Source organism: Dendrobates tinctorius, unplaced genomic scaffold (assembly GCF_039654945.1).
Source record: "Dendrobates tinctorius isolate UK_male_01 unplaced genomic scaffold, ASM3965494v1 ptg000029l, whole genome shotgun sequence".
In the NCBI taxonomy this organism is placed as follows: Eukaryota; Metazoa; Chordata; class Amphibia; order Anura; family Dendrobatidae; genus Dendrobates; species Dendrobates tinctorius.
The window spans coordinates 3,452,093-3,476,574 of NW_027361697.1; the positions used below are offsets into that span (position 1 = coordinate 3,452,093).

The 24,482-nt window shown below is 45.2% G+C and overlaps 1 protein-coding gene across 1 annotated transcript in view; it reads right to left on the minus strand.

The window, feature by feature from the left end:
* Positions 1–16,133, minus strand: part of LOC141085757 (histo-blood group ABO system transferase 1-like) — a 31,068-nt gene extending 14,935 nt beyond the window's left edge. The window contains exon 1 of the mRNA XM_073571300.1: positions 15,899–16,133. Within this exon, the coding sequence (XP_073427401.1) occupies positions 15,899–15,966 (68 nt within the window). The 5' untranslated portion in view covers positions 15,967–16,133. The remainder of the gene's footprint in view (positions 1–15,898) is intronic.
* Positions 16,134–24,482: the final 8,349 nt, after the last annotated feature.

The window sequence follows — 24,482 nt, forward strand, 5'->3', positions numbered from 1 at the left end:
CCACAAAACTCCTCGCAGGGTCTTATTGGTGGCCGCACAGGGCTCGGGACACTAAAAAAATATATTTGGGCATGTGCCTCTTGTGCTCGGAATAGCTTTCTAAAACAGAGAGTGACGACGCCCACCAACACACTGCGGCGTTCAACTTCAACTTCTGCTCCTGGCGATTTTTCCGCTCCCGTTGTCTCCCACATGTCTCTTCTTAAACATGGTGATCTTGCCGCCCCTGATACCTTCCACGTGTCCCGGTTTTCCGTGTCACCTGTCGGGACATCAGACCTGCCCTCGGACGAGTCTGAGGCCTATGCCTCTGATGGGCACAAGGTGGTGGATTGGAAGGCTCAGAGGGGAGGGGCCCTAGGAGGGGGGGTAATGTTAGGCATCAGGTTTCTGCATCTGATCTGCAGGAATCCAGAGCCTCACATTCTGCGGTCTCCTGCTGTCTATTTCCCGCAGAGCAGATTGCTTTGCAGCAGATCTCTCCAGAGACTAAGTTCCTCTGTTCTCCTACTGGGCATGCTCACGAGATGATCTCCCATTGGACATCGGGAGTCATGTGCCCAGGTCCTGCTCCAGATCTCATTGGTCCATCTCGGAGATCTGGAAGCTTCCGGAAGGTCCCGGCTATAAAAAGCGCGCATGACCGTTCGGCCATGCGCTAGTACAGTCTCTAGTTGCTACTGTGTGAATGATGATGGATGTATGAACCCGCAAATGACTCATTAAGATCCCCTTCCTCTGATATTACGATTGTGTACAAGGACTTAGATTAGAGTCAGCGCCAGCGCGTGGCAAGCCTCAAGCCACTACAACATCATCCACAGTGCTAGCGTCTGACATTGCACCTGCTTCCTTGCTTTGTCGACTAGCGGCAGTATTCTGCGCCGCGCTGCAGCCCTCTTTGGCATCCGCAGTAGCGACGCCGCATGCACGGTAGGTCTAGACGGACGCAGCTCCTCTGTCTTGGGTCCTGCTCCTGTGACCAGATACCGTGTGTGCATTTACCTGAGACCTGTGACACTAACAGGCTCAGCCTTTTGTGTTTACCTCTGCTGACATCTCTGTGAGCAAACAGAGATTGCTTACCGCACTTGGGTGACGTTCAACCCGCGTGCGCATTTCCGCCATATTGCTCGTCTGTCACTACTTAGCAGCAGTGTTCACACCTACTGCACGGTGGACCTCGAGCGTCGAACGCACTTTATTACTTATTTTTATTTAATGCGTTCCGCCGTTCCTAACATTATACTAGCGCCAGGGTCTGGCTAGTAATAGCAGATCAGCAGCAACTCCTACAGTACATTTGGCAGCTAGAGGGCCGGTTGGCTACTCTTGAGAGTGCTATCTCTGCTGCGAAGTCTACTGAGGCTGCTGTACAGGCAATTGCAGAGGCGGTTTCACGAATGTCCATGTCCTCCCCTGCGCCGACAGGTTCCCGACTCCTGTTGCCCGATAAAGGGGTTTCGTGTGCCAGTGCTCTATCCAGCTGAAGTTACTGGCTACGTGATTCCCTACGGAATGGGCTAAAGGTGGGGTTTATTGTTTCCCTACTGTCGGGCAGGGCGTTGGAGTGGGCCACGCCACTATGGGAGCGTGGTGACTAGAGTTGAGCGATACCGTCCGATACTTCAAAGTATCGGATCGGAATGGATCGGCCGATCTTTAAAAAAAGTATCGGTATCGCCGATTCCGATACCGGAAGTCCCATTCAAGTCTATGGGACTTCCGGTATCGGAATAAGAAAAACCCTGTTTTTGCCTTGTACAGCCTCTCTGGGGTCTGTACGGGCCTTTCGGGGGGCTGTGCCGGCCTGCCAGGGGGTCTGTGCAGGCTCCGGTGGTCTGTGCCGGCCTGCCGGGGGGCTGTGCCGGCCTGCCGGTGGTCTGTGCAGGCTCCGGTGGGCTGTGCCGGCCTGCCGGGGGGCTGTGCCGGCCTGCCAGTGGTCTGTGCAGGCTCCGGGGGGCTGTGCCGGCCTGCCGGGGGGCTGTGCCGGCCTGCCGGTGGTCTGTGCAGGCTCCGGGGGGCTGTGCCGGCCTGCCGGGGGGCTGTGCCGGCCTGCCGGTGGTCTGTGCAGGCTTCGGGGGTCTGTGCAGGCAGCGTCCGATGGGACTACAAGTCCCATCGGGCGATGCCTGCTACCATGACAGTGATTGACACATTAGCCAATGATGGGACAGTAGTAGTCCCATCATCCGGCTAATGTGTTAAATGTTAAAAAAAAAAAAAAAAATACTACATACATACTACATGCATGCTACATACATACTACATGCTACATACATACTACATGCTACATACATACTACATGCTACATACATACTACATATATACTACATGCATGCTACATACATACTACATGCTACATACATACTACATGCTACATATATACTACATACATACTACATACATGCTACATACATACTGCATGCTACATACATACTACATACATACTACATACATACTACATGCATGCTACATGCATGCTACATACATACTGCATGCTACATACATACTACATACATACTACATACATACTACATGCATGCTACATGCATGCTACATACATGCTACATGCATGCTACATACATACTACATGCTACATACATACCACATACATACTACATACATACTACATACATACTACATGCATGCTACATACATACTACATACATGCTACATACATACTACATACTACATACATACTACATGCATGCTACATACATACTACATGCATGCTACATGCATGCTACATACATACTACATGCATGCTACATACATACCACATACATTCTACATACATACTACATGCTACATACATACTACATATATACTACATGCATGCTACATACATACTACATGCTACATACATACCACATACATACTACATACATGCTACATGCTACATACATACTACATATATACTACATGCATGCTACATACATACTACATACTGTACTACATGCTACATACATACCACATATATACTACATACATACAATACATTCATACAATACATACATAGACATACAGTACATATAACATAGAGTAACATACTTACCAATACTTGTCACATTGTTCCCCGAAGCCATTGTCTTTTCCGGAATAAATATTAACATAACAAACCACAAAAATACTCACCCACGATCCGAAGCAGTCCACGAGTGTGTCCCACGACGATCTTGGGTAGAGAACTGCAGCATCAGATGATGCTGCCGTTCTCTACGGGCTGCAGGAATCCAATGACGGAAGGTAGGTATCCTTCCGCACTGTATTCCTCCGCCACTTAAAAAAAAAAAAAATCCCTAGTCCCTAGGAAATTCCCACACAGCAATGGCATAAAGTGAGACTAGGGACTTTTTTTTTTTTAAGTGGCGGAGGAATACAGTGCGGAAGGATACCTACCTTCCGTCATTGGATTCCTGCAGCCCGTAGAGAACGGCAGCATCATCTGATGCTGCCGTTCTCTACCCAAGATCGTCGTGGGACACACTCGTGGACTGCTTCGGATCGTGGGTGAGTATTTTTGTGGTTTGTTATGTTAATATTTATTCCGGAAAAGACAATAGCTTCGGGGAACAATGTGACAAGTATTGGTAAGTATGTTACTCTATGTTATATGTACTGTATGTCTATGTATGTATTGTATGAATGTATTGTATGTATGTAGTATATATGTGGTATGTATGTAGCATGTAGTACAGTATGTAGTATGTATGTAGCATGCATGTAGCATGCAGTATGTATGTAGCATGCATGTAGTATATATGTAGTATGTATGTAGCATGCATGTAGTATATATGTAGTATGTATGTAGCATGTAGCATGTATGTAGTATGTATGTAGTATGTATGTGGTATGTATGTAGCATGTACTATGTATGTAGCATGCATGTAGTATGTATGTAGCATGCATGTAGTATGTATGTAGCATGCATGTAGTATGTATGTAGTATGTATGTAGCATGCATGTAGTATGTATGTAGTATGTATGTAGTATGTATGTAGCATGTAGCATGTATGTAGTATGTATGTGGTATGTATGTAGCATGTAGTATGTATGTAGCATGCATGTAGTATATATGTAGTATGTATGTAGCATGTAGTATGTATGTAGTATGTATGTGGTATGTATGTAGCATGTAGTATGTATGTAGCATGCATGTAGCATGCATGTAGTATGTATGTAGCATGCATGTAGTATATATGTAGTATGTATGTAGCATGTAGTATGTATGTAGTATGTATGTAGTATGTATGTGGTATGTATGTAGCATGTAGTATGTATGTAGCATGTATGTAGCATGTATGTAGTATATATGTAGTATGTATGTAGCATGTAGTATGTATGTAGCATGCATGTAGTATATATGTAGTATGTATGTAGCATGTAGTATGTATGTAGCATGCATGTAGTATATATGTAGTATGTATGTAGCATGTAGTATGTATGTAGCATGCATGTAGTATATATGTAGTATGTATGTAGCATGTAGTATGTATGTAGCATGCATGTAGTATATATGTAGTATGTATGTAGCATGTAGTATGTATGTAGTATGTATGTAGTATTTTTTTTTTTTTTTTTTTTTTAACATTTAACACATTAGCCGGATGATGGGACTACTACTGTCCCATCATTGGCTAATGTGTCAATCACTGTCATGGTAGCAGGCATCGCCAGATGGGACTTGTAGTCCCATCGGACGATGCTTGCACAGACCCCCGGACATCAGCACAGCCCCCCGGCAGGCCGGCACAGCCCCCCGGCAGGCCGGTACAGACCCCCACAGGGTGCACAGACCACCGGCAGGCCGGTACAGACCCCCACAGGGTGCACAGACCACCGGCAGGCCGGCACAGCCCCCCGGCAGGCCGGTACCGACCCCGGGCAGTCCACACAGCCCCCCGGCAGGCCGGCAGAGACCCCCGGAAGGCCCGAAATGACGGCGCATCATGATGCGCACACACCGCGCATCATGATGACGTCAGGCCGTCAATCAACTTTGAACTTCCGATTCCGATGCCGAATTCCGATATTGAAAAAATATCGGAAGTCGGTATCGGAATTCCGATACAGCAAGTATCGGCCGATACCCGATACTTGCGGTATCGGAATGCTCAACACTAGTGGTGACCCAGAGGTTCGGACCGCTGCTCAGTTCTTAACATCTATCAAGCAGGTCTTCCTGGGACCATGGGTCACGCACGATACCTCTCTCCAGCTACTTGCATTAACTCAGGGATCTCTCTTGGTCAGCCAGTATGTCGTTTGCTTTCGGACACTGGCTTCCGAGCTGGAGTGGTCTAATAAAGCCCTCATCCCTGTGTTTTGGAGAGGTTTAGCGGAGCATGTTAAGGATGCTCTGTCTACCAGAGAGGTTCCTGTAAGTCTGGAAGAGCTGATTGCCATAGCCACCCGCATTGATCTCCGTTTTTCGGAGCGCGGGTTGGAGCGTGCTCAACCCAGACGGAAGGTTACCTCGGCTCCCGACCTTTTCGAACCTCCGGAATTACCCGAGCCAGAGTGTTAGGAGTCAGATTTCTGCCCTGACTATGCAGGAATATAGACCCTCACATCCTGCAGTCTCCTGCTCTCTTTCCACTGCAGAAGAGATTGCAGAGGAGATTGCTTTACAGCAACTCTCTCCGGAGGCTAAGTCCTTCATTCCATCTTCTGAGCATGCTCGTAGGACGATCTCCCATTGGAGTTCAGGAGTCAGGTGCTCAGGTCCTGCTCCTGATTCCATTGGTTCAGCTCAGGATTCTGGAGACTTCCGGAAGGTCCCGTTCGCTATAAAAAGTGCGCATGGCTGTTCCGCCATGCGCTAGTATAGTCATACTTGCTACTGTGTGTTTGTTGATGGATGCATGTTCTGGTGAATGACTCATTTGAAACCCCATTCCTATGATATTACGAATGTGTGAGGGAATGAGTTAAGAGCCAGTATTAGCGCCAGCGCGCCTTTGCTCCACAAGCGCACCAGCTAGCGTCAAACATCGCGCCTGCTTTATTGCGGTGTTATCTTGCGGCAAGTCTCACACCGCGCTGCTGTCGCAGCTTTAGTATGCGTTCGCAGTTGCAACGTCATTCACACCTGTGTTTATGGTAGGTCTAAGCGGAAGTAGTGTTGTCCCTTATAACTACTCTGGTGACCTTTATCCGTTAGTGTGTCGCTGAGTCCCTGTGTTCTTAACAGGCTCAGCGTTGTTACTTCTATCTGTTGTATTAGCAACTCTGTGAGTTTAACAGGGATTGCTTTAGTGCATCTGGGTGATATCCAACCCTGTGCACATTACCGCCAGATTGCTCTGCCACCACCTAGCAGCGGTTTTAACAACTACCGCACAGTGGACCCCGAGCGGCGAACACACTTTATTTATATCTTTTATTTAGTGTGTTCTGCCACTCATAACAAAGAGTGTTCACTCCCAGAGCCCCTGGAGGTGTCTCGCGCCAGTCTCGAGGCGCGTCCGGCACTAAGTTCCACTCGCGGTTATCACTGTCAGCACTCTGTTCCCCAGGATAGCGGGGCCCCGCAATGGCCAAACTCTGTGCCACCAGGCAAGACCTTTGTCCCCCCTTGCCTTCGGCCGAAGGTTCTCGCGTGGGCACACACGTCCAGTGTGGGTGGTCACTGTGGCAACGTGCAGACCACAAAACTCCTCGCAGGGTCTTATTGGTGGCCGCACAGGGCTCGGGACACTAAAAAAATATATTTGGGCATGTGCCTCTTGGGCTCGGAATAGCTTCCTAAAACAGAGAGTGAAGACACCCACCAACACACTGCGGCGTTCAACTTCATCTTCTGCTCCTGGCGATTTTTCCGCTCCCGTTGTCTCCCACATGTCTCTTCTTAAACATGGTGATCTTGCCGCCTCTGATACCTTCCACGCGTCCCGGTTTTCCGTGTCACCTGTCGGGACATCAGACCTGCCCTCGGACGAGTCTGAGGCCTATGCCTCTGATGGGCACAAGGTGGTGGATTGGAAGGCTCAGAGGGGAGGGGCCCTAGGAGGGGGGGTAATGTTAGGCGTCAGGTTTCTGCATCTGATCTGCAGGAATCCAGAGCCTCACATTCTGCGGTCTCCTGCTGTCTATTTCCCGCAGAGCAGATTGCTTTGCAGCAGATCGCTCCAGAGACTAAGTTCCTCTGTTCTCCTACTGGGCATGCTCACGAGATGATCTCCCATTGGACATCGGGAGTCATGTGCCCAGGTCCTGCCCCAGATCTCATTGGTCCATCTCGGAGATCTGGAAGCTTCCGGAAGGTCCCGGCTATAAAAAGCGCGCATGACCGTTCAGCCATGCGCTAGTATAGTCTCTAGTTGCTACTGTGTGAATGATGATGGATGTATGAACCTGCAAATGACTCATTAAGATCCCCTTCCTCTGATATTACATCATCCACAGTGCTAGCGTCTGACATTGCACCTGCTTCCTTGCTTTGTCAACTAGCGGCAGTGTTCTACGCCGCGCTGCAGTTGCAGCCCTCTTTGGCGTCCGCAGTAGCGACGCCGCACGCACGGTAGGTCTAGACGGACGCAGCTCCTCTGTCTTGGGTCCTGCTCCTGTGACCAGATACCGTGTGTGCATTTACCTGAGACCTGTGACACTATCAGGCTCAGCCTTTTGTGTTTACCTCTGCTGACATCTGTGAGCAAACAGAGATTGCTTACCGCACTTGGGTGACGTTCAACCCGCGTGTGCAATTCCGCCAATTTGCTCATCTGTCACTACTTAGCAGCAGTGTTCACACCTACTGCGCGGTGGACCCCGAGCGTCGAATGCACTTTATTATTTATTTTTTATTTAGTGCGTTCCGCCGTTCCTAGCACCATGGATATTGGCCCCCTTCCAGACTAAGAACATCAGATGCGCCAATTCTGGCACATAGCCTCCACCCTTCCCACTTGCCCTGGTATGGTGGCAAGTGGGGTAAAAGTATTGGGGTTGATGTTAGCTTTGTAATGTCCACTGACATCAAGTCCAGGAGTTAGTAATGGAGAGGCTTCTATAAGACACCCCCATTACTAATAAAATAGTCAAATGTAATAAAGACACAGACCAAGTAAAGTTCTTTAATTGAAATATAAAGATTGGGTAAAAGAGGGTCGGGGAGTTTTCATTTCAAATAAAGGTCTCATTTATTAATGTAAAATTAAAAATTATAAAACTCAGTATTCCTCACTTGTCTGCTGATAATCCATTTGTCCTGCGACAAGCCCAACTCAAACTACATCTGAATGCATTGTTTAGCGGCAGCATGATGCGACTGCTCAGCCCTGCATCCAGGAGACACTGGGTTCATCGCGGAACAAATAGATTATCGGCGGAAAAGTGAGAAATACTCCATTTTTTTCCCCTTTCCCAGACTATTAACATCAGCCCCTGTTGGCTTTCCCTCAGCTGGTTAAGAAAAATAAGGGAGACAAACCCTATTTTTTTCTTTCATTTTTTAAATTATGAGATAAATACACATACAGTAAGCTGAACTGCACTATATATCTCAACTAGCTGAAGAGCCTGGCACTGCCCGGGCATAGTAACTAACTGTGGTTAGTTATAACAAATTATAATTATCCTCCATCCCATAGTCCTATGCCCATATACCCATCATACATATCCACCATCCCATAGGCCCGTGCCATATACCCATAATACATATCCTCCATCCCATAGTCGAGTGCCCATATACCCATCACACATCCTCCATCCCATAGTCCCGTGCCCATATACCCATCCTACATATTCTCCATCCCATAGTCCCATGCCCATATACCCATCATACATATTCGCCATCCTATAGTCGAGTGCCCATATACCCATCACACATCCTCCATCCCATAGTCCCATGCCCATATACCCATAATTCATATTCGCCATCCCATAGTCGAGTGCCCATATACCCATCACACATCCTTCATCTCATAGTCCCATGCCCATATACCCATCATACATATCCTCCATCCCATAGTCTCGTGCCCATATACCCATCATATATATCCGCCATCCCATAGTCCCGTGTCCATATACCCATCACACATCCTCCATCCCATAGTCCCGTGCCCATATACCCATTATGACATCATCATCACCATGGCAACTGTTATGACATAACCGTCACCATTGCAACCTATTAAGACATCATCATCACCATGGCAACCATTGTGACAGCATCTTCGCCATTGCAACCTATTATGACATTAGCGGCGCCATGGCAACCATTATGACATCATGATGAGGGGCGGGGCTTGCAATCTATGATGACATCAGTGTCACCATGGCAACCATTATGACATCATAATGAGGGGTGGGGCTTGATACACACACTTTTTCCCCCATTATGTAGATAGGGGCAAAATTGTTTGGTGAATTGGAAGGCACGGGGTTAAAATTTCGCCTCACAACATAGCCTATGACGCTCTTGGGGTCCAGACATGTGACTGTGCCAAATTTTGTGGCTGTAGCTGCGACGGTGCGGATGCCAATCCCGGACATACACACACACATACATACACACACACCCACATTGAGCTTTATATATTAGACTAGCTGAAGAGCCCGGCGCTGCCCAGGCATAGTAACTAACTGTGGTTAGTTATAGCAAATTATTATTATCCGCCATCCCATAGACCCGTGCCCATATACCCATCATACATATCCACGATCCCATAGGCCCGTGCCCATATACCCATCATACATATCCTCCATCCCATAGTCCCATGTTCATATACCCATCACACATCCTCCATCCCATAGTCCCGTGCCCATATACCCATCATACATATCCTCCATCCCATAGTCCCATGCCCATATACCCATCATACATATCCTCCATCCCATAGTCCCATGCCCATATACCCATCATACCTATTTGCCATCCCATAGTCAAGTGCCCATATACCCAACACACATCCTTCATCTCATAGTCCCATGCCCATATACCCATCATACATATCCTCCATCCCGTAGTCTCGTGTCCATATACCCGTCATACATATCCTCCATCCCATAGTCCAGTGCCCATATACCCATCATACATATCCGCCATCCCATAGTCCCGATGTCCATATACCCGTCATACATATCCTCCATCCCATAGTCCAGTGCCCATATACCCATCACACATCCTCCATCCCATAGTCGAGTGCCCATATACCCATCACACATCCTCCATCCCATAGTCGAGTGCCCATATACCCATCACACATCCTTCATCTCATAGTCCCGTGCCCATATACCCATCATACATATCCTCCATCCCATAGTCCAATGCCCATATACCCATCATACATATCCTCCATCCCATAGTCAACCATTATGACATCATAATGAGCGGCGGGGCTTGCAACCTATGATGACATCAGCGTCACCATGGCAACCATTATGACATCATAATGAGGGGCGGGGCTTGATACACACTTTTTCCCCATTATGTAGATAGGGGCAAAATTGTTTGGTCAATTGTAACGCGCGGGGTTAAAACTTCGCCTCACAACATAGCCTAGGACACTTTCGGGGTCCAGACGTGTGACTGTGCCAAATTTTGTGCCAATACTTTTGTCTGGCCCATTTTTGGAGTTTTGTGTGAAATGATCAATGTTTTGCTTTTTGCTTCATTCTCTTTTGTGTTTTTTTCATTTAAGACAAATGAAATGAAGATAATAATAACAAAGAATTTGTGTTTGCAATCATTTTCAGGAAGAAACTGAGTATTATCTGACAGAATTGCAGGGGTGTCAATACTTTTGGCCACAACTGTACATTCACACACTTGAGCTTTATACATTAGATGACATATATCTATCTGTAACTGTATATAAGATTGCTTTATTAGTTAGTAAACGAGCTTGAAACCACAGAGAAAATTACTGCATGTAAATCTGATGTTAAAAATGCATTGCATACGGATTGCATACAACACATGTCATAAGGATGTCATGCAGATGCTAGGTGAGAACAATCGCGTTGTACTTGCATGACACTTGTCCTGCTTTTCAGGAACAACATCTGACCTATTTTATTGCGCTGAGTGTGAGCCCTTAGGCGTCAAATAGCAGCATGCTGCAATTTTTTTTTCCTGAGAAAAAAAACGCAGATCTGCACTGCCTCACTGAAAAATATCCGTCCTAGTGCAATCCCTTTTTTTATTGGATTACACATGTCCGAATCATACACTAGTTTGATCAAGCCCTAAGGAAACACTCACATTGAAAAAAGCACTAAAATATATATATATATATATATAATAGAATTTGCATATGCACGCTAATGTCAACATGACTTGCCATACATATGTTCCCGCCTCTTTTTTCTTTTAACCATTTCAGGCATCGAAAGCCGTAAAGTGGCTAAAAGAAGTGACTTGATGATTCTTCAGGTGGCTTCTGCTTGGAAGCCACTCACTGTTTTATACGTAAATTAAAAATAATAAAAACGCTGGCGAAGCTGCTGCAAAACTGACTGAAAAGATGTCGGGGGATTTCAATCATTATTCATGAGTGTCCAGGGTGCGTTTAACTAGACATTATTTTTACACTGGGATTTAGAATGCATGTTGCATTCGAAATGCGTTGGCTTTTTTTTGTTTTTTGTTTTTCCTGTACCATATTTTCTTATGGATTTTGATTGAGATGTAATAAAAATAATACTTTTATCTTTGTTCGAAGTTGGAAAAGTTTGTTTCTACTGCCTTTCAAATGTTACTCTCCTTGCATGGGTGCGACGATTGCATGTACATAGGAAATGATTGAGCTGTTTTTTCTTTTCTACTGTTTTTGCACACAGCTTTTTTTTATGCATTATACATTGAACTGCCGTACATTTTTTAAAATCCGCAACGTGTCTATATTTTGTTGTTGCTGTAATTATTACTTTTATTTGTGGATTTTATCTATAGACTTTGGATGAAATTATGACAATCAACAGGCAAAAAATTCATATGTGTTTTTTAATGTGTTTCTGTAGCGGAAATGCACTGAAAGTGCCTGTAATCCGAAACATAAGAGTCAGTGATAAGCGGTCATAAAGGAGCGCTTAGGAAGCAACCCAGGGGCAGACAAGGATGTCAGGTCTCCACCGCAGCTCCAGCCAAAAACCTCCAATGGAGGATAGGAGCAATGAGAAAATGGAAAACGGTCTTAGGAGCGCAGGAGAGAGACTCAGACAGGAGATGGGTTTAAACCACAATGCATTTCGACGGAGGATCCGTCTTCATCAGGTGGATGATGAAGACGGATCTTCCGTCGAAACACGTTGTGGTTTAAACCTATCTCTTGCCTGAGTCTCTTTCCTGCACTCCTAAGACCGTTTTCCATTTTCTCAATGTAATCTGAAACACGATTTCTTCAATAACGCTTTCATTAATGCTAAGTCACAGGAAGTATCCAAAACAAAGCGGTTTTATGTAAAATGTGACAGCAAAAGACAAAAACTACAGCAGGAAAAACATTATAAAAACACAATGAAAATGTCACGGTCACGTGTGTCTGGACGCAGCGAGTACCGCAAGGCGAACCCATGTGACCCTGGATACACCGCCTCCAGTGGGGCGAATTTCAATAATAAACACATGCAGCTGGATACACCGACTCCAACTGGCGAATTTACATTACACGTATATACAAGTCTGGAAACCCCGCCTCCAGTAAGACGAATTTAAACAATAAGGGAAACCTGGGAAACATTAACAATGGTGGGCCCTGCGATAGGGAATAGGGAAATGGAGACCTCCTGAGCTCCCCTGAGCCAGTGTCCCTGCACTCCTAACGTTCCCTATGCCGGTTCCGCACCGGGCGCGCAACAGGAACCTAAAAAACCCTAGCTCGCACTGACCTAAACCCTCACTAGGGAATTGGTCGGTGCGGAAACTAATCTCACCACTGCACTAAAACACACATGAGGAAAGATGACAAAACAGGGGAAACACCACTTAGCTTTGCTCTGTTGCGTACGCTCCTAGCAACAGAGCCCACCACCTGTGTGCATCTTCTCCTCCACCCAGATCCATCACCATAACTGGATCCTTCACCATAGTGCAGCCTTGGAGCAGATTACACCACCAATTGCAGCTGCCCAGTAACAGAGTCCCAAAGATGAGTTCAGCTCCTGCCAAAACGTCCAGCATGCTTGAGTCCAGCTCTCAGCAACCAAGTCCCACATGCTGAGTGCAACTCTCTCCATAGTCGTCACTTCACCAAGCCATGCAAGCACTTCCTGCCAACACCATAAACTGTGACTCCACCACGCCATGCCAACCCTTCTTGCAGACCACCTAGCTGCCACTCGTCCCCTCTGGCTTGGCTGCACAGGACTCATGTTCAGCTCCTTCCTCCCCCAGGCTTACTTGCAAAATGACACACAATATCACCCACAGTCATTGAACCCACCTGGCTCTCTTTTATAGAGCCTAACACCTGATTTGTAATTGCGTGCACCTTAACCCTAAAACTAAGGTGCGATACAACTCACCACCACCGGGCAACTTAGAATGAAACACCACGTGTAATAATTCTAATGGCCACCGGGGGCAATCACAACACACTTTGGCACCAAGCCAAAGGAAAAAAAAGTTCACTTTTCCATTTAAACTGTCAGATCCAGCCTGGATCATGACAGAAAATACACAAATAGCCTAATTTAACTAAGTGGTGCAGAAATGCTGAAGCAACAAAAAAATTACCAAATAGTTATCGTGGGAACTGGATAAAATCTGCAAATTCCAAACTATTTCTACAGCAGTAAATATCTGCAGCATGTAGACATGGCCCAACATTGTATGTTCACGCACCGGGAATCAGGGCAGGTGCAGACACCATTTTTTCTCCATCCGGGAAAATCGGTCCAATTATGCCAATCACATTCTAATCCGAGTGAAATCCGACTTTTTTTTGGGAGGTGGAGAGAACACAAAAATATTTCTCCACCTTCTCCATAATGTCAGTCCGTGAAAATCAGACCGTGCTTGAATGTCGTCCAAGTGCGGTCCGATTTTTTTTTTCCACGAACCCATAGACATGAAAGGATGAGTGTTATCCGATGCTTGGAGTCAAATCGTGCATGCTGTGATTCTTTTCTTCAAACCACTTGGTTCAAGGAAAACAAATAATAGAATCGAACAAGTGCACAGCCTCATTAAATAACATTGGTCCAAGATCGTTACGATGTTTTGAAGGATTGCATTTAGACCAAAACTTTGCTTAACTTCTCAAACCTTTAAGGGAGTTTCTGCTCTCAAAATTAATAGCACCCCCTACCTATAAATCAGCAATTTAACATAAATTTTGTATTCAGTTAATACATTTAAATTAAATTGTGGGACAACCCCATTCATTTCAAGAGAAATATTTTTCTGCATGAACAATCCATGTGATCAAATATTCTTCATTGCTTTTCACGTTACGTAGGAAAACTATGGTAGTTACAGAACCTTACTGAACTGAATGGAAACATTACAAAATGAGCATTCCAATGCTCTAATTTAAAAGCTATGCACATATTTAAAGTGGTTTCCCACTTATACAAATAAAGCTTAATCTCTTTAAGGAGAACTTACAACTTTCCAATATCATTTGTTTTTAAACTCCTCGTCATTCTCGGGATATTTGTTTGCGGTCAGTGAACATTGCTCATTGTAGTCAGAGGTAATAAACCTGTAGGTAGCGAGCCCTGCACGCAGAAGAAACGGATATTGTACACTGTATAGGCAATGGTGTAGGAGTTAAACACATTTATTGCTTCCTTTAATTCTAAGTAAATATTACTTTGCCCATTGTTTTCTATCATAAAATGTTTGCCACAATTTTGCCCCTTGGAAAACCTATTTGAACATTACAAGGCTCATGCAGCTTTGTTAAATTAAGATTATAAGACAGGTACTTTTAACCTTAAGGGATCGTGTAGGCGACTGTTTAAATCGGATTAGTGTTATTCACGATTTTGACAGATAGTAGACATACCCATGTTATTCTATGGAGCTGTGCACATGATCGCGTAGTCCGAGGGGAAAAAAAAAAATAAAAATTGCAGCATGCATGATTTGCCTCCTAGAATCGGATGGCATTCATCCAGTAATATCTATGGGTCCGTGGAAATAATTGAACCGCACTTGGGTGGCATTCAAGTACCGTCTGATTTTTACGGACTGACAGAATGGTGAAGGTGGAGAAACTTTTTTTTTCCAAGAAACTTGGATCTCATTCTGATCAAACTCTGATCAGAACTTAATCAAACTCTGATCAGAACCTAATCAAACTCTGATCAGAGTCTAATCAAACTCTGATCAGAGCCTAATCAAACTCTGATCAGAGCCTAATCAAACTCTGATCAGAGTCTAATCAAACTCTGATCAGAGCCTAATCAAACTCTGATCAGAGCCTTATCAAACTCTGATCAGAGCCTGATCAAATTCTGATCATAGTCTAATCAAATTCTGATCAGAGTCAAATCAAACTTTGATCAGAGCCTAATGAAACTCTGATCAGTGCATAAGCAAACTCTGATCAGAGCCAAATCAAACTCATAATCGGACCAATTTTCTCGGATGGAGTGAGCACGGTTGTTCGCACCTGCCCTTAGATGTTAGCAAGGATGTTTCCATTCACTGGCAACAATAAGAAATCTTAGAAATCGCAGTAAATGATAAAACAATGTATATTAGAAAGCTGCAAAACTTTATGAATATGATTGTTATTTTTTTCATGCAGACACAAGTAATTAAAAAAAAATCTGCCAAGAGATCCATTTTTACAGCATCCAATTTTTTCCTTAGGCAAAAATGGATGAAATCAGCATAAATAAATATTCTATTTTAGTGTTATTTGTCTTTTTTTTTTTTTAGACAATACATGTAAGCTAACAAATAAGGAAAATGCTACAATAATACGAAGAAATTACTTACCAAAATCCCACTATAAAAAAAATGAACACAAACAGGGTTCCAATTATAAAAGACCTGGGAGACAGCATGTTCTTACTAGCCTTCTTGTATTTATTCTGGGTGAGTGTCAAAGTTACGTTTTCCTACATGCAAAAGAAAAAAAATACTGCTCTCAGAAAGTTAGACTAAAGTGTCATTGAGACAGATAAGCATTTGGAATGACAATTATGGTCATCCATTCCTTTACCATGAGCTATTCTCTAGATCTCAGAGGACAATGAGTCAGTTTCTCATGCAGCAGCGAGGCTAAGGCGTAACCTCCTCTTCCTCCTCCTTATAGTGCTGCAACCATAACACACAGTCACATCTTGAACATGCACGACTTATACTTGTCCTGAGCAACCTAAATGCTACTTAATTTTCTCTTTTCTCTTGTGTAGAGGATAAAAAGGAAGACAGCATAAGGAGTAAAAAAAAAATAACAAAGCACATCATTATAAGGGTTACTAAAAGTACTACCCTTATCTATACAGTGAGGGCGTAGGTGCAGATCATAGCCACCTGGACCATAGTCACTCTTCTTATATTTGAACGTGCTACTGCCTGTACTTTGCTTCTTTGTGTTCATTCAGTAGGATATGTCTTCCAAAACATTTTTAGGACTGTCAGAAAACCATCTAGGTAATCCAAAAAACTACTCTAATAACCAGTCACCAGAATTCCCTTCCGAAATCTCCATAAAATGATGCAGATTGGGATGTTTATAGCCTCTGTCAGGTGTCAACCATTCTTCTATTTGTGAAATGTGTAACTCTAATGCCGGCGTCCCTGCATGTTCACTCTGCCTCCTCCCGGCAGGGACGCCAATGTACTCACCACCAAGACCGCTATGTGGCCTCTCTCTGTCCTGATGCGGTTTACTGATCCTGGACCCACTTTTTAAAGGGTTAGTGTGTGCAATCTGAATCTGCCCCAAGACATAGCTGGGAGGCATCTAGTATTTAAGGTATGCGTCCCCTGTTGGGAGCTGCCTGTACAACACCCTCTTTAGTGTTAATTTGAGTTTGTCCCTGCTTGTTAGTTGTTAGGTCCTTGAACTTATTCTTAAGTCTGTTCCTGAACCTATTTTGTTAGAACCTAAACCTGCTGCTGAGCACGCCTAGTCTGAATTCAAACCTGTTCCTGCTATCCAAGTTACCTGAACTTAAAGCTGCTTTGGCGCTACCTGAACCTGAAACCACTCTGGCGGTACCTGAACCCGCTCTGGCGGTACCTGTACCGTCTTGTCAAGTGTTCCAGGATCAGCACTGCCTGAACCTTCACCAGTGTCCTTTCTGTCAAGTGTTCCAGGATACGCACTGTTTGAACCTGCACCAGTGTCCATTGTTGTGAATTCATTTTCTGGTCTGCCTCTGGTTGCTGGTGAGGGTGGTGGAGCTGGTTGTATTGACAGGAGTCTTGAGTTCTCTTTGCGGGCTCCCTCTGGTGGTTGCAGGAGGTAATGAAGCTGATCTAATTACAGAGACCTGCCACCTGATAATGAGGACGACGATTGGACATCTGGATTCTCTGACTGGATTTAAGATAGCCGACTCCCTCTACCCCTGCTGGTGATTTTTCCTGCCTCCTGAGGTCTTATTTTCCAGTTCAGTCCTTGCATTCTCAAGCTAAGTGTTCTTTGCTATTGTTCACATTTGATTTGGTTTTGTCTATCCAGTTTTGTGTGGTCAGCCAGCCCTGGCTGGGGCTGTGCTGAATTTCCATTCTTATGTTACTGTTTGTGCCAGTTTGCTTTTTGTCCCTTTTGTCTAGTGTGGGCCCCATCGTTTGCTCAGCCTATTCTCCTACCTGTGTTTGTGTTTTCATCTTGTCTCACCAACAATATATGTTTGGGGGCTATCTATTCATTTGGGGTCTGCTCTGGGGCAGTTTAGATTTCCCCTTTTCTTGCTTTAGGTTTATTTAGTCCTCCGGCTGTGTCGAGGCATCTAGAATCATCGTAGGTACGATCCACGGCTACTGCTAGTTGTGTGGAAAGGATCAGGGGTCTGCAATCCGCTTAGTTACCAACCTCTCTGGTTTTCTGTGGCTTAGCTTGGTCTTGTTTTCCTCCTCGGTGACCCAATCACAACAGTCAATCCTGTCAAGTGCCTTAGGATCCGCACTGTCTGAATCTGCATTGGTATTCAGTCTTGCCTTGTCTCAGAGTCTGTGTCTGCGATCCTGACCCTTGGAGTCAGCTGCCGCAGTACGAGGGCTGCCCTTGGAGTGGTACCTGGCAGCCACCTGCAGCTCAAGCCTAACTTCACCATCACGAGCTCTAGTGAAAACCAGGTGGCCACTTAGCCATGCCCTCCAAGGGTAGCCCAGACCATGGCGCAGTGAATCTACGATCTATGTGCGTGACAAAATAAAAGTACAACATGATCTCCTTACCCTAGTACACATACTTCCTTGAGATGCAGGTGTCCATCTATGGCATATGTGTTCAGTAAGGCTAAGAATCTAAGGCTACACAATTCCTGCTGTTAGGCTCAGCAGGTGAGGTGGATCCTCAAAGCCCAATGTCTGGGTGGGCATATGAGTATCAGTGCAGCAGGCAGGTGAGGCACATAGGAAACAGATTGCAAAAGGACTGGAGACAGTGGATGAATAAGAGACTGGGATTGGGTAGCAGTGGCTCTGGAGTAGGTGGACAGGAGACTGGGAACAGTAGCAGAGGTCCTGGAGGCTGCAGGCACACAGGACTACCAAGCACTTAGAAATCTTAACACCAAGACACAGGTCTTGGTAAGTCTCATAAAGGCCACATTGGATCATGCCTGGCCGCTTTTAAAGCCCGACATGGAGCAAAGCAGAGTTCAACGGACGGGAGTGAAGGAAGTAGAGCCATGATCCCTGCCATCTCTGGCACTGATCACTGTTAGCAAGTTCCTCCTGACATATTGTTTGTTTTTCACTCCTTGGTTGTGTCACAACTTTGTTTTTGGGTGTCCCAGGACCAGGGGCTCCTTCCCTGTCCCTAATGCTAGGAGCTCCCTAGCTTGCCCTGTTCCCCGAATTACTTCTGATGGTGAAGACGCTGGGGCCACGTACCTTGTCTTAGCTCCTGAATCCACCCTCAGTCTGTACACTTCCCCAACCAAGGGAAGAGGGGAGTAGTAGAGAACTATTGATTTATTAAATAAAAATTAAAACGACTGCAATGCTTTAAGCCCAAAAGAAGCAAAAAACTCAGCATATTACACTTCCAGTAGAGAGGATGGGATTTATATAAAAAAAAACTCATGCCCACTTTTTTTTTATGCTACAGAAACTTACCTGTGGGGGATTTTAAAATCTGCAAAATGTCAGTTTCTTCTGTTGTCAATATACAGTTTATTTGTTCATTTTCCATAGACCCAAATAAGATGAGGAAAATCTGCAGATAAAAAGATAAAGAAGGGTTTTTCCTCTTAAATTTGACATCAGCATGATATTGGGGCAAAGACCCTGATTCTATCAATGTGTTACTTACTGGGCTGTTTGTCGTAGTTTCGATAAAATCGGTGTTTTATCAGCAGGAGATTATCACTAAAGGACAAGTTACCTCATGCCATGTAGTCCTGCTCTGTGTAATCCCGCCCCCACCACTGGTTGTACAATGTACATTGTCAGGAAGCTCCCAATCAGTGCTGTGGGTGGGTTTACACAGAGTTCAGCATTCAGAGAACTGGTAGATCTAAAGCAAAGAAAACTGATTTTATCAAAGCTACATCAAGCAGCCTAGTAAGTAATACATCTCTGGAATCAGGGTCTCTGACTCTATATTATTTTGCTCACAGATTACATAGCAATACCCTCGTGACATATTTCCTTTAAATGATTTTTCCTATTTTGGCAAGTTATTGCATATTCGAGAGATAGGTGATAACTTGCTGATCTCTGAGGGCTGACCATCAAAGCCACGAACGGGGCTCTAAAATTCACCATTAAAATGGAGTGTGCCATCATTGTATATGGGAATGCCAGAGATTTGGAGTATAGTGATCAGTTATTTTCAGCTGTCCTATTGCAGCAGTATCACACAAGCATGGCCACTAGTCTATTTACTGGAATGGTGGCCTTCCTAGCTATTAAACCTCCAGTGATCAGTAATTTATTGTCCATCCCTTAATGAAACAAATAACCTGCAAATAATTTAAAAAGTTATTCGTATAGAGATACAACAAGGATAGATTCCAAAAGTGACTGATTTTCCTGTTCCAGCCTGACTCCACAATCTTTGGGTTCGAGAATAAAAGCAATCCCTCTCAAACCATAATTATTTTCTAATTTCTGCACATGTAATTTATGTTTCATATAAAGTCTCTGTGGCTAAAGAGGCTCTCCGGTGAAAACAAGCTAAGACCTATCCACGGAATCTGTGATAACTTGATGATCAGTGGGGGTCTGACCCCTGGGATCTGCAGTGGTTGACAGAGTAGAATCGGCACTTTCATCCCCATAAGTTTGGAGTGGCAGTGCGCATGCTCAATAGACACTCCACTCATTTCCTACAAGCTCGGCTCCTTGTGGCAGTCCAATAGAGAATGAATAGAGCGATGATCAGACATCCAACCTGCAGCCACATTGTGTTATGGAGATAACAGTGTCCCATCAGAAGTTAAAAGTTCTGACAATCCCTTTATCACATCAGAAGTTAAAAGTTCTGACAATCCCTTTAAGTTAATGTATGTTTTCACTGCTTTATCATCAGATGTAGCAAGTGGAAAAACATGTTCTGAGTTTGCTGAGTTCATGGCTTGAAAGAGTTTTGTGAAGGTAAAGACCAATATTTTTTAAAAAGAAACATGTAGGACCTGTATCGACTCAGGATCTCAAAAGTAGCATTACACCAAGGAAGAAAATTGATGTTCTTTCTGACACAATGGACAAGATAAATAGGGATCGTAAATAGTTCATGCGATGAGGTTTCACAACAAAGGACCTGTAGACGTATGCTTTTTTACTTTTCCTCCTAGCTTGACACATACTGAGATGACTGTTGCTCGATGATCATATTTAATAAAATTTGTATTTTTTTACAATACCCTCTTAGGGTTTTTACATGCTACGTAACCACTCAGTGGATAAGATGAGAAGTGACCTTCACTCATCATTATGAGTTGGACGAACCAGGATCACTTTGGAATTATACTGAACAACGGGTTCCTGATCGTGCTGAATCTATAGACCATAGTAAATGGAGGAAAGGTATATGGAATTGTGATATTTTAGGAAACTGACACTGCATCTACAGATTGCTGACCTATATGTAATGGGATCAAACCTGGAAAGATTGTCCTGCAATCTGATGAAAGTGTGGCGCCCCTGCTGGTCCTGTAGCCACAGAGGTACTGCACCTCATCCAGAGGTGTGGTATCTCACGACCGGGTAAGATGGGGGCACTTTACCACAGTCCTAACACTGCACCCAACACACACTAGTTAGTCAGGGCATCTGGGTGTACCCTTCGGAAGGATGGCCTCATCCCAGACTGCCTAGGAAAGGGTGTTGGGGGGTTAGCGGGGAAGGTAGGTCGAAGGGGAGGAGCTTAGAAAGTGGAGTGATTTAGAGCAGCCAATGAGTGACAGCGAGTGGGCGGAGCTTAGAGAAAGAGTGGGAGATTTGAAGTGAGTTGAGAGAGTTCCCTCAGGGGGAGAGCAGGTGGAAGGATGCGCTTGGAGCAGCTCCTGTCAGGAGGGGCTGCTGGATAGATTGGCTTTGAAGGGAAGCTCCCTGAAGGAAGGAGTGAGATTTCTAGAGTCCCACGCTGATAGCCATCAGGTGGGGGAAGAAATTAGGTCGCAGAATTGTCTCAGCCCCTAGCCTAGCGAAGTGAACAACGAATTTAACTAGCAAGCTGACAGTTGTGGTTGCTGTATGGGCCACAGCGAATCCCACAGTTATCTTCCCAGAAAGGCAGCCATATAGGATCAAGAAGCCGCCTAAGTGACGAATTCTGACAGGATCCGCGGCAGTGAAGGTGCTGGGTAGGAGAGTGGAAACCAGCACAGTGAGACGGCCTAGGAAGAAATATGCTGACAGGGAGTCTTGGAAGGGTGTACTCATCTACTCGGGAGTTTACTGGACCCCTGACCTGGAGGACTCAGCACCGAAGTGGGTGTCTGTGTGCACCAGACAGTGAGTAAAGCCCTTTTGAACTGCATTCAACTGAGTCCTTGTCTCCTTTCTACATCCAACACTCAGCATTGCTACATCCTCCACTCCTCTTGTCAACATCACCCCTGAAAACAGCTCTCAACAGCCCTGGGACTATTGCTCTACCTGTGGAGAGCCATTGTCACCTCAGCTGCGTCACACCAACAGTCTCAGGAGAACAACATAGCAGCGCTGGTCACCTCTGACCAGAAAACCACAGGTGGCGTCACATATTCAACTATAAACCTTTATTCCCATTTTACTACACGTCTACAACAACAAACAACATTCCTTTACATCTGACCGCCTGGGGTCATGGACCAGATCGCGGCCACTGTGACACTGTCCCCCATTGAAGTCAACGGGCCCGGTACCGAGTACCCCACGTCCCCCAGGGGCACGTCAAAAGTACCTTCTTAGGACTACAAATGAGTTTCTTTTTAGCACAATTTTAAATTATATTTTTCATTGTTGTTCAATCTGAAGTACAAATGAAATGTTACTATCCGGAATCCAGCACTGAACGAATGCCACACCTTATTCTTTTTATTTGATGTACCCATGGGCGGACAAAATAATCCAGTAAGGATGATGCAGTAGTCATACATGTAATGACTGTATGCGTGGAGCTTTAGGTGAGCACAAACAAATAAACCTGCTCTGCTTGTAAACTAGCCCATCTGTTAAAACTTTCAATGGAAGTGTCCCATTAGTCTCTTTTTTTATAATGTACGACTTGTCTCAAATTTCTTGATGACGTTATAGGCAGTGGAAACTAAAAACAAGAAATATTTAGATATCTTTTTATAGCCTAGTATCTTGATTTTCAGATTCTTTCAACTGTTTAAGCCCATGTTCTTTTCTTTTGTGTGATGGTTACGTGTGACTGGACACACCGCCTCCAGCAGGGCGAATTTCTCTGACACACGTGACCCTGGATACACCGCCTCCAGTAGGGCGAATTTAAATATTATAACGTGCAGCCAGATACACCACCTCCAGCAGGCGAATTTCAGAATTACACGCGTATCTGGATACACCGCCTCCAGCAGGGCGAATTTAAATAATAAAGGGAAACACCAGGGAAACCGATACAATGGAGGGCCCTGCGATAGGGAACAGGGACGTGGATACCTCCTGCACTCCCCTAAGTCAGTGTCTCTACACTCCTGACAGTCCCCATGCAGGTTCCGCACCTGGCGACGATCAGGATACCTAAAAACCCTAGCTCGCCCTGCACCTAACCCTTTCTAGTGAAATGGACGGTGCAGAAACTAATCCCACCACTGCAATGAAACACACAAAAGGAAAGGTACAAACAGGGATAACACCACTTAGCTTTGCTCTGTTGCTCTTGCTCCCAGCAACAGAGTCCACCACCAGAATTCAGCTTCCACCTGAAGCTACTACACCAGAGCTCTGCCTGAGCTGCAAGCAACTCCTCTCAATAGCTCCCTCCTTCACCAGACTTGGTTGGAAATGACCAATATCACCAACAGTGATTGCAACCACCTGACACTCTTTTATAGGTAAGAGCCAGAGCAATCACACCTGCTTCATAATCACGTGCACTAAACTAAAGTAACCAGAGTGCAATGACCCTAACGGTCACCGGGGGGCAAAACTAGAACTGAACCCACCACAATGCAATGACCCTAATGACCACCGGGGGCAAAACTAACTTTAAGCACACAGCTTAAGGAAAAAAAAAGGTTACTAGTGCTTTTATCTGTCATAATCCAGCATGGATCATGACAGTACCCTCCCTTAATGAGGGGCCTCCGGACCCTCAAGACCGCTCCTCATCAGGGAACCACCTACAGCAGGGATGCCCAGGTCCTGAGTTCACCCCAGCAACTACCTGCACTTCAGGTTTATGACAAATGAGCACCGCTGGTATTGGCAAAGTATGTTCCGGAGGCACCACCCATCTCCAAAGCGCCGATCTGGGGAACGAGAGGTGTATGGGCAAGTATGTGGGTAACTCCAGCTGGTAAGTCTCCGGGCCCTGGATAGCCGACACCAGATACGGCCCGATCACCTGAGAATTCCAGACCCCCGCAACACACTTCCACTGGATGTTTTTGGTGGCCACCCATACATGCTCGTTCACACACAGGTCCGGACCTGAACATTTATTGCCACACATTCGTTTGTCACAACACGGTGAACTCTCTCTGGAACTGACAACAGAGGCGTCCCCCTGTGTCACCACACTCACACCCCCGCAATTCACCAAGGGAAACACCACCCTCCAACCCCTCCTACTAAGAGGTCTGTGCCTCTCAGGGTTGGCTAATGGTGAGGGTTGAGCCTTGCCCCTACTACCTCAGCTGCTACCACTGGAGAGGAAGGGGACGTTTGTAGAGAGACAGCAGAGACAGTAGCCCCTAGGCAGCAGCCCTCACACAAATGCTCCCAG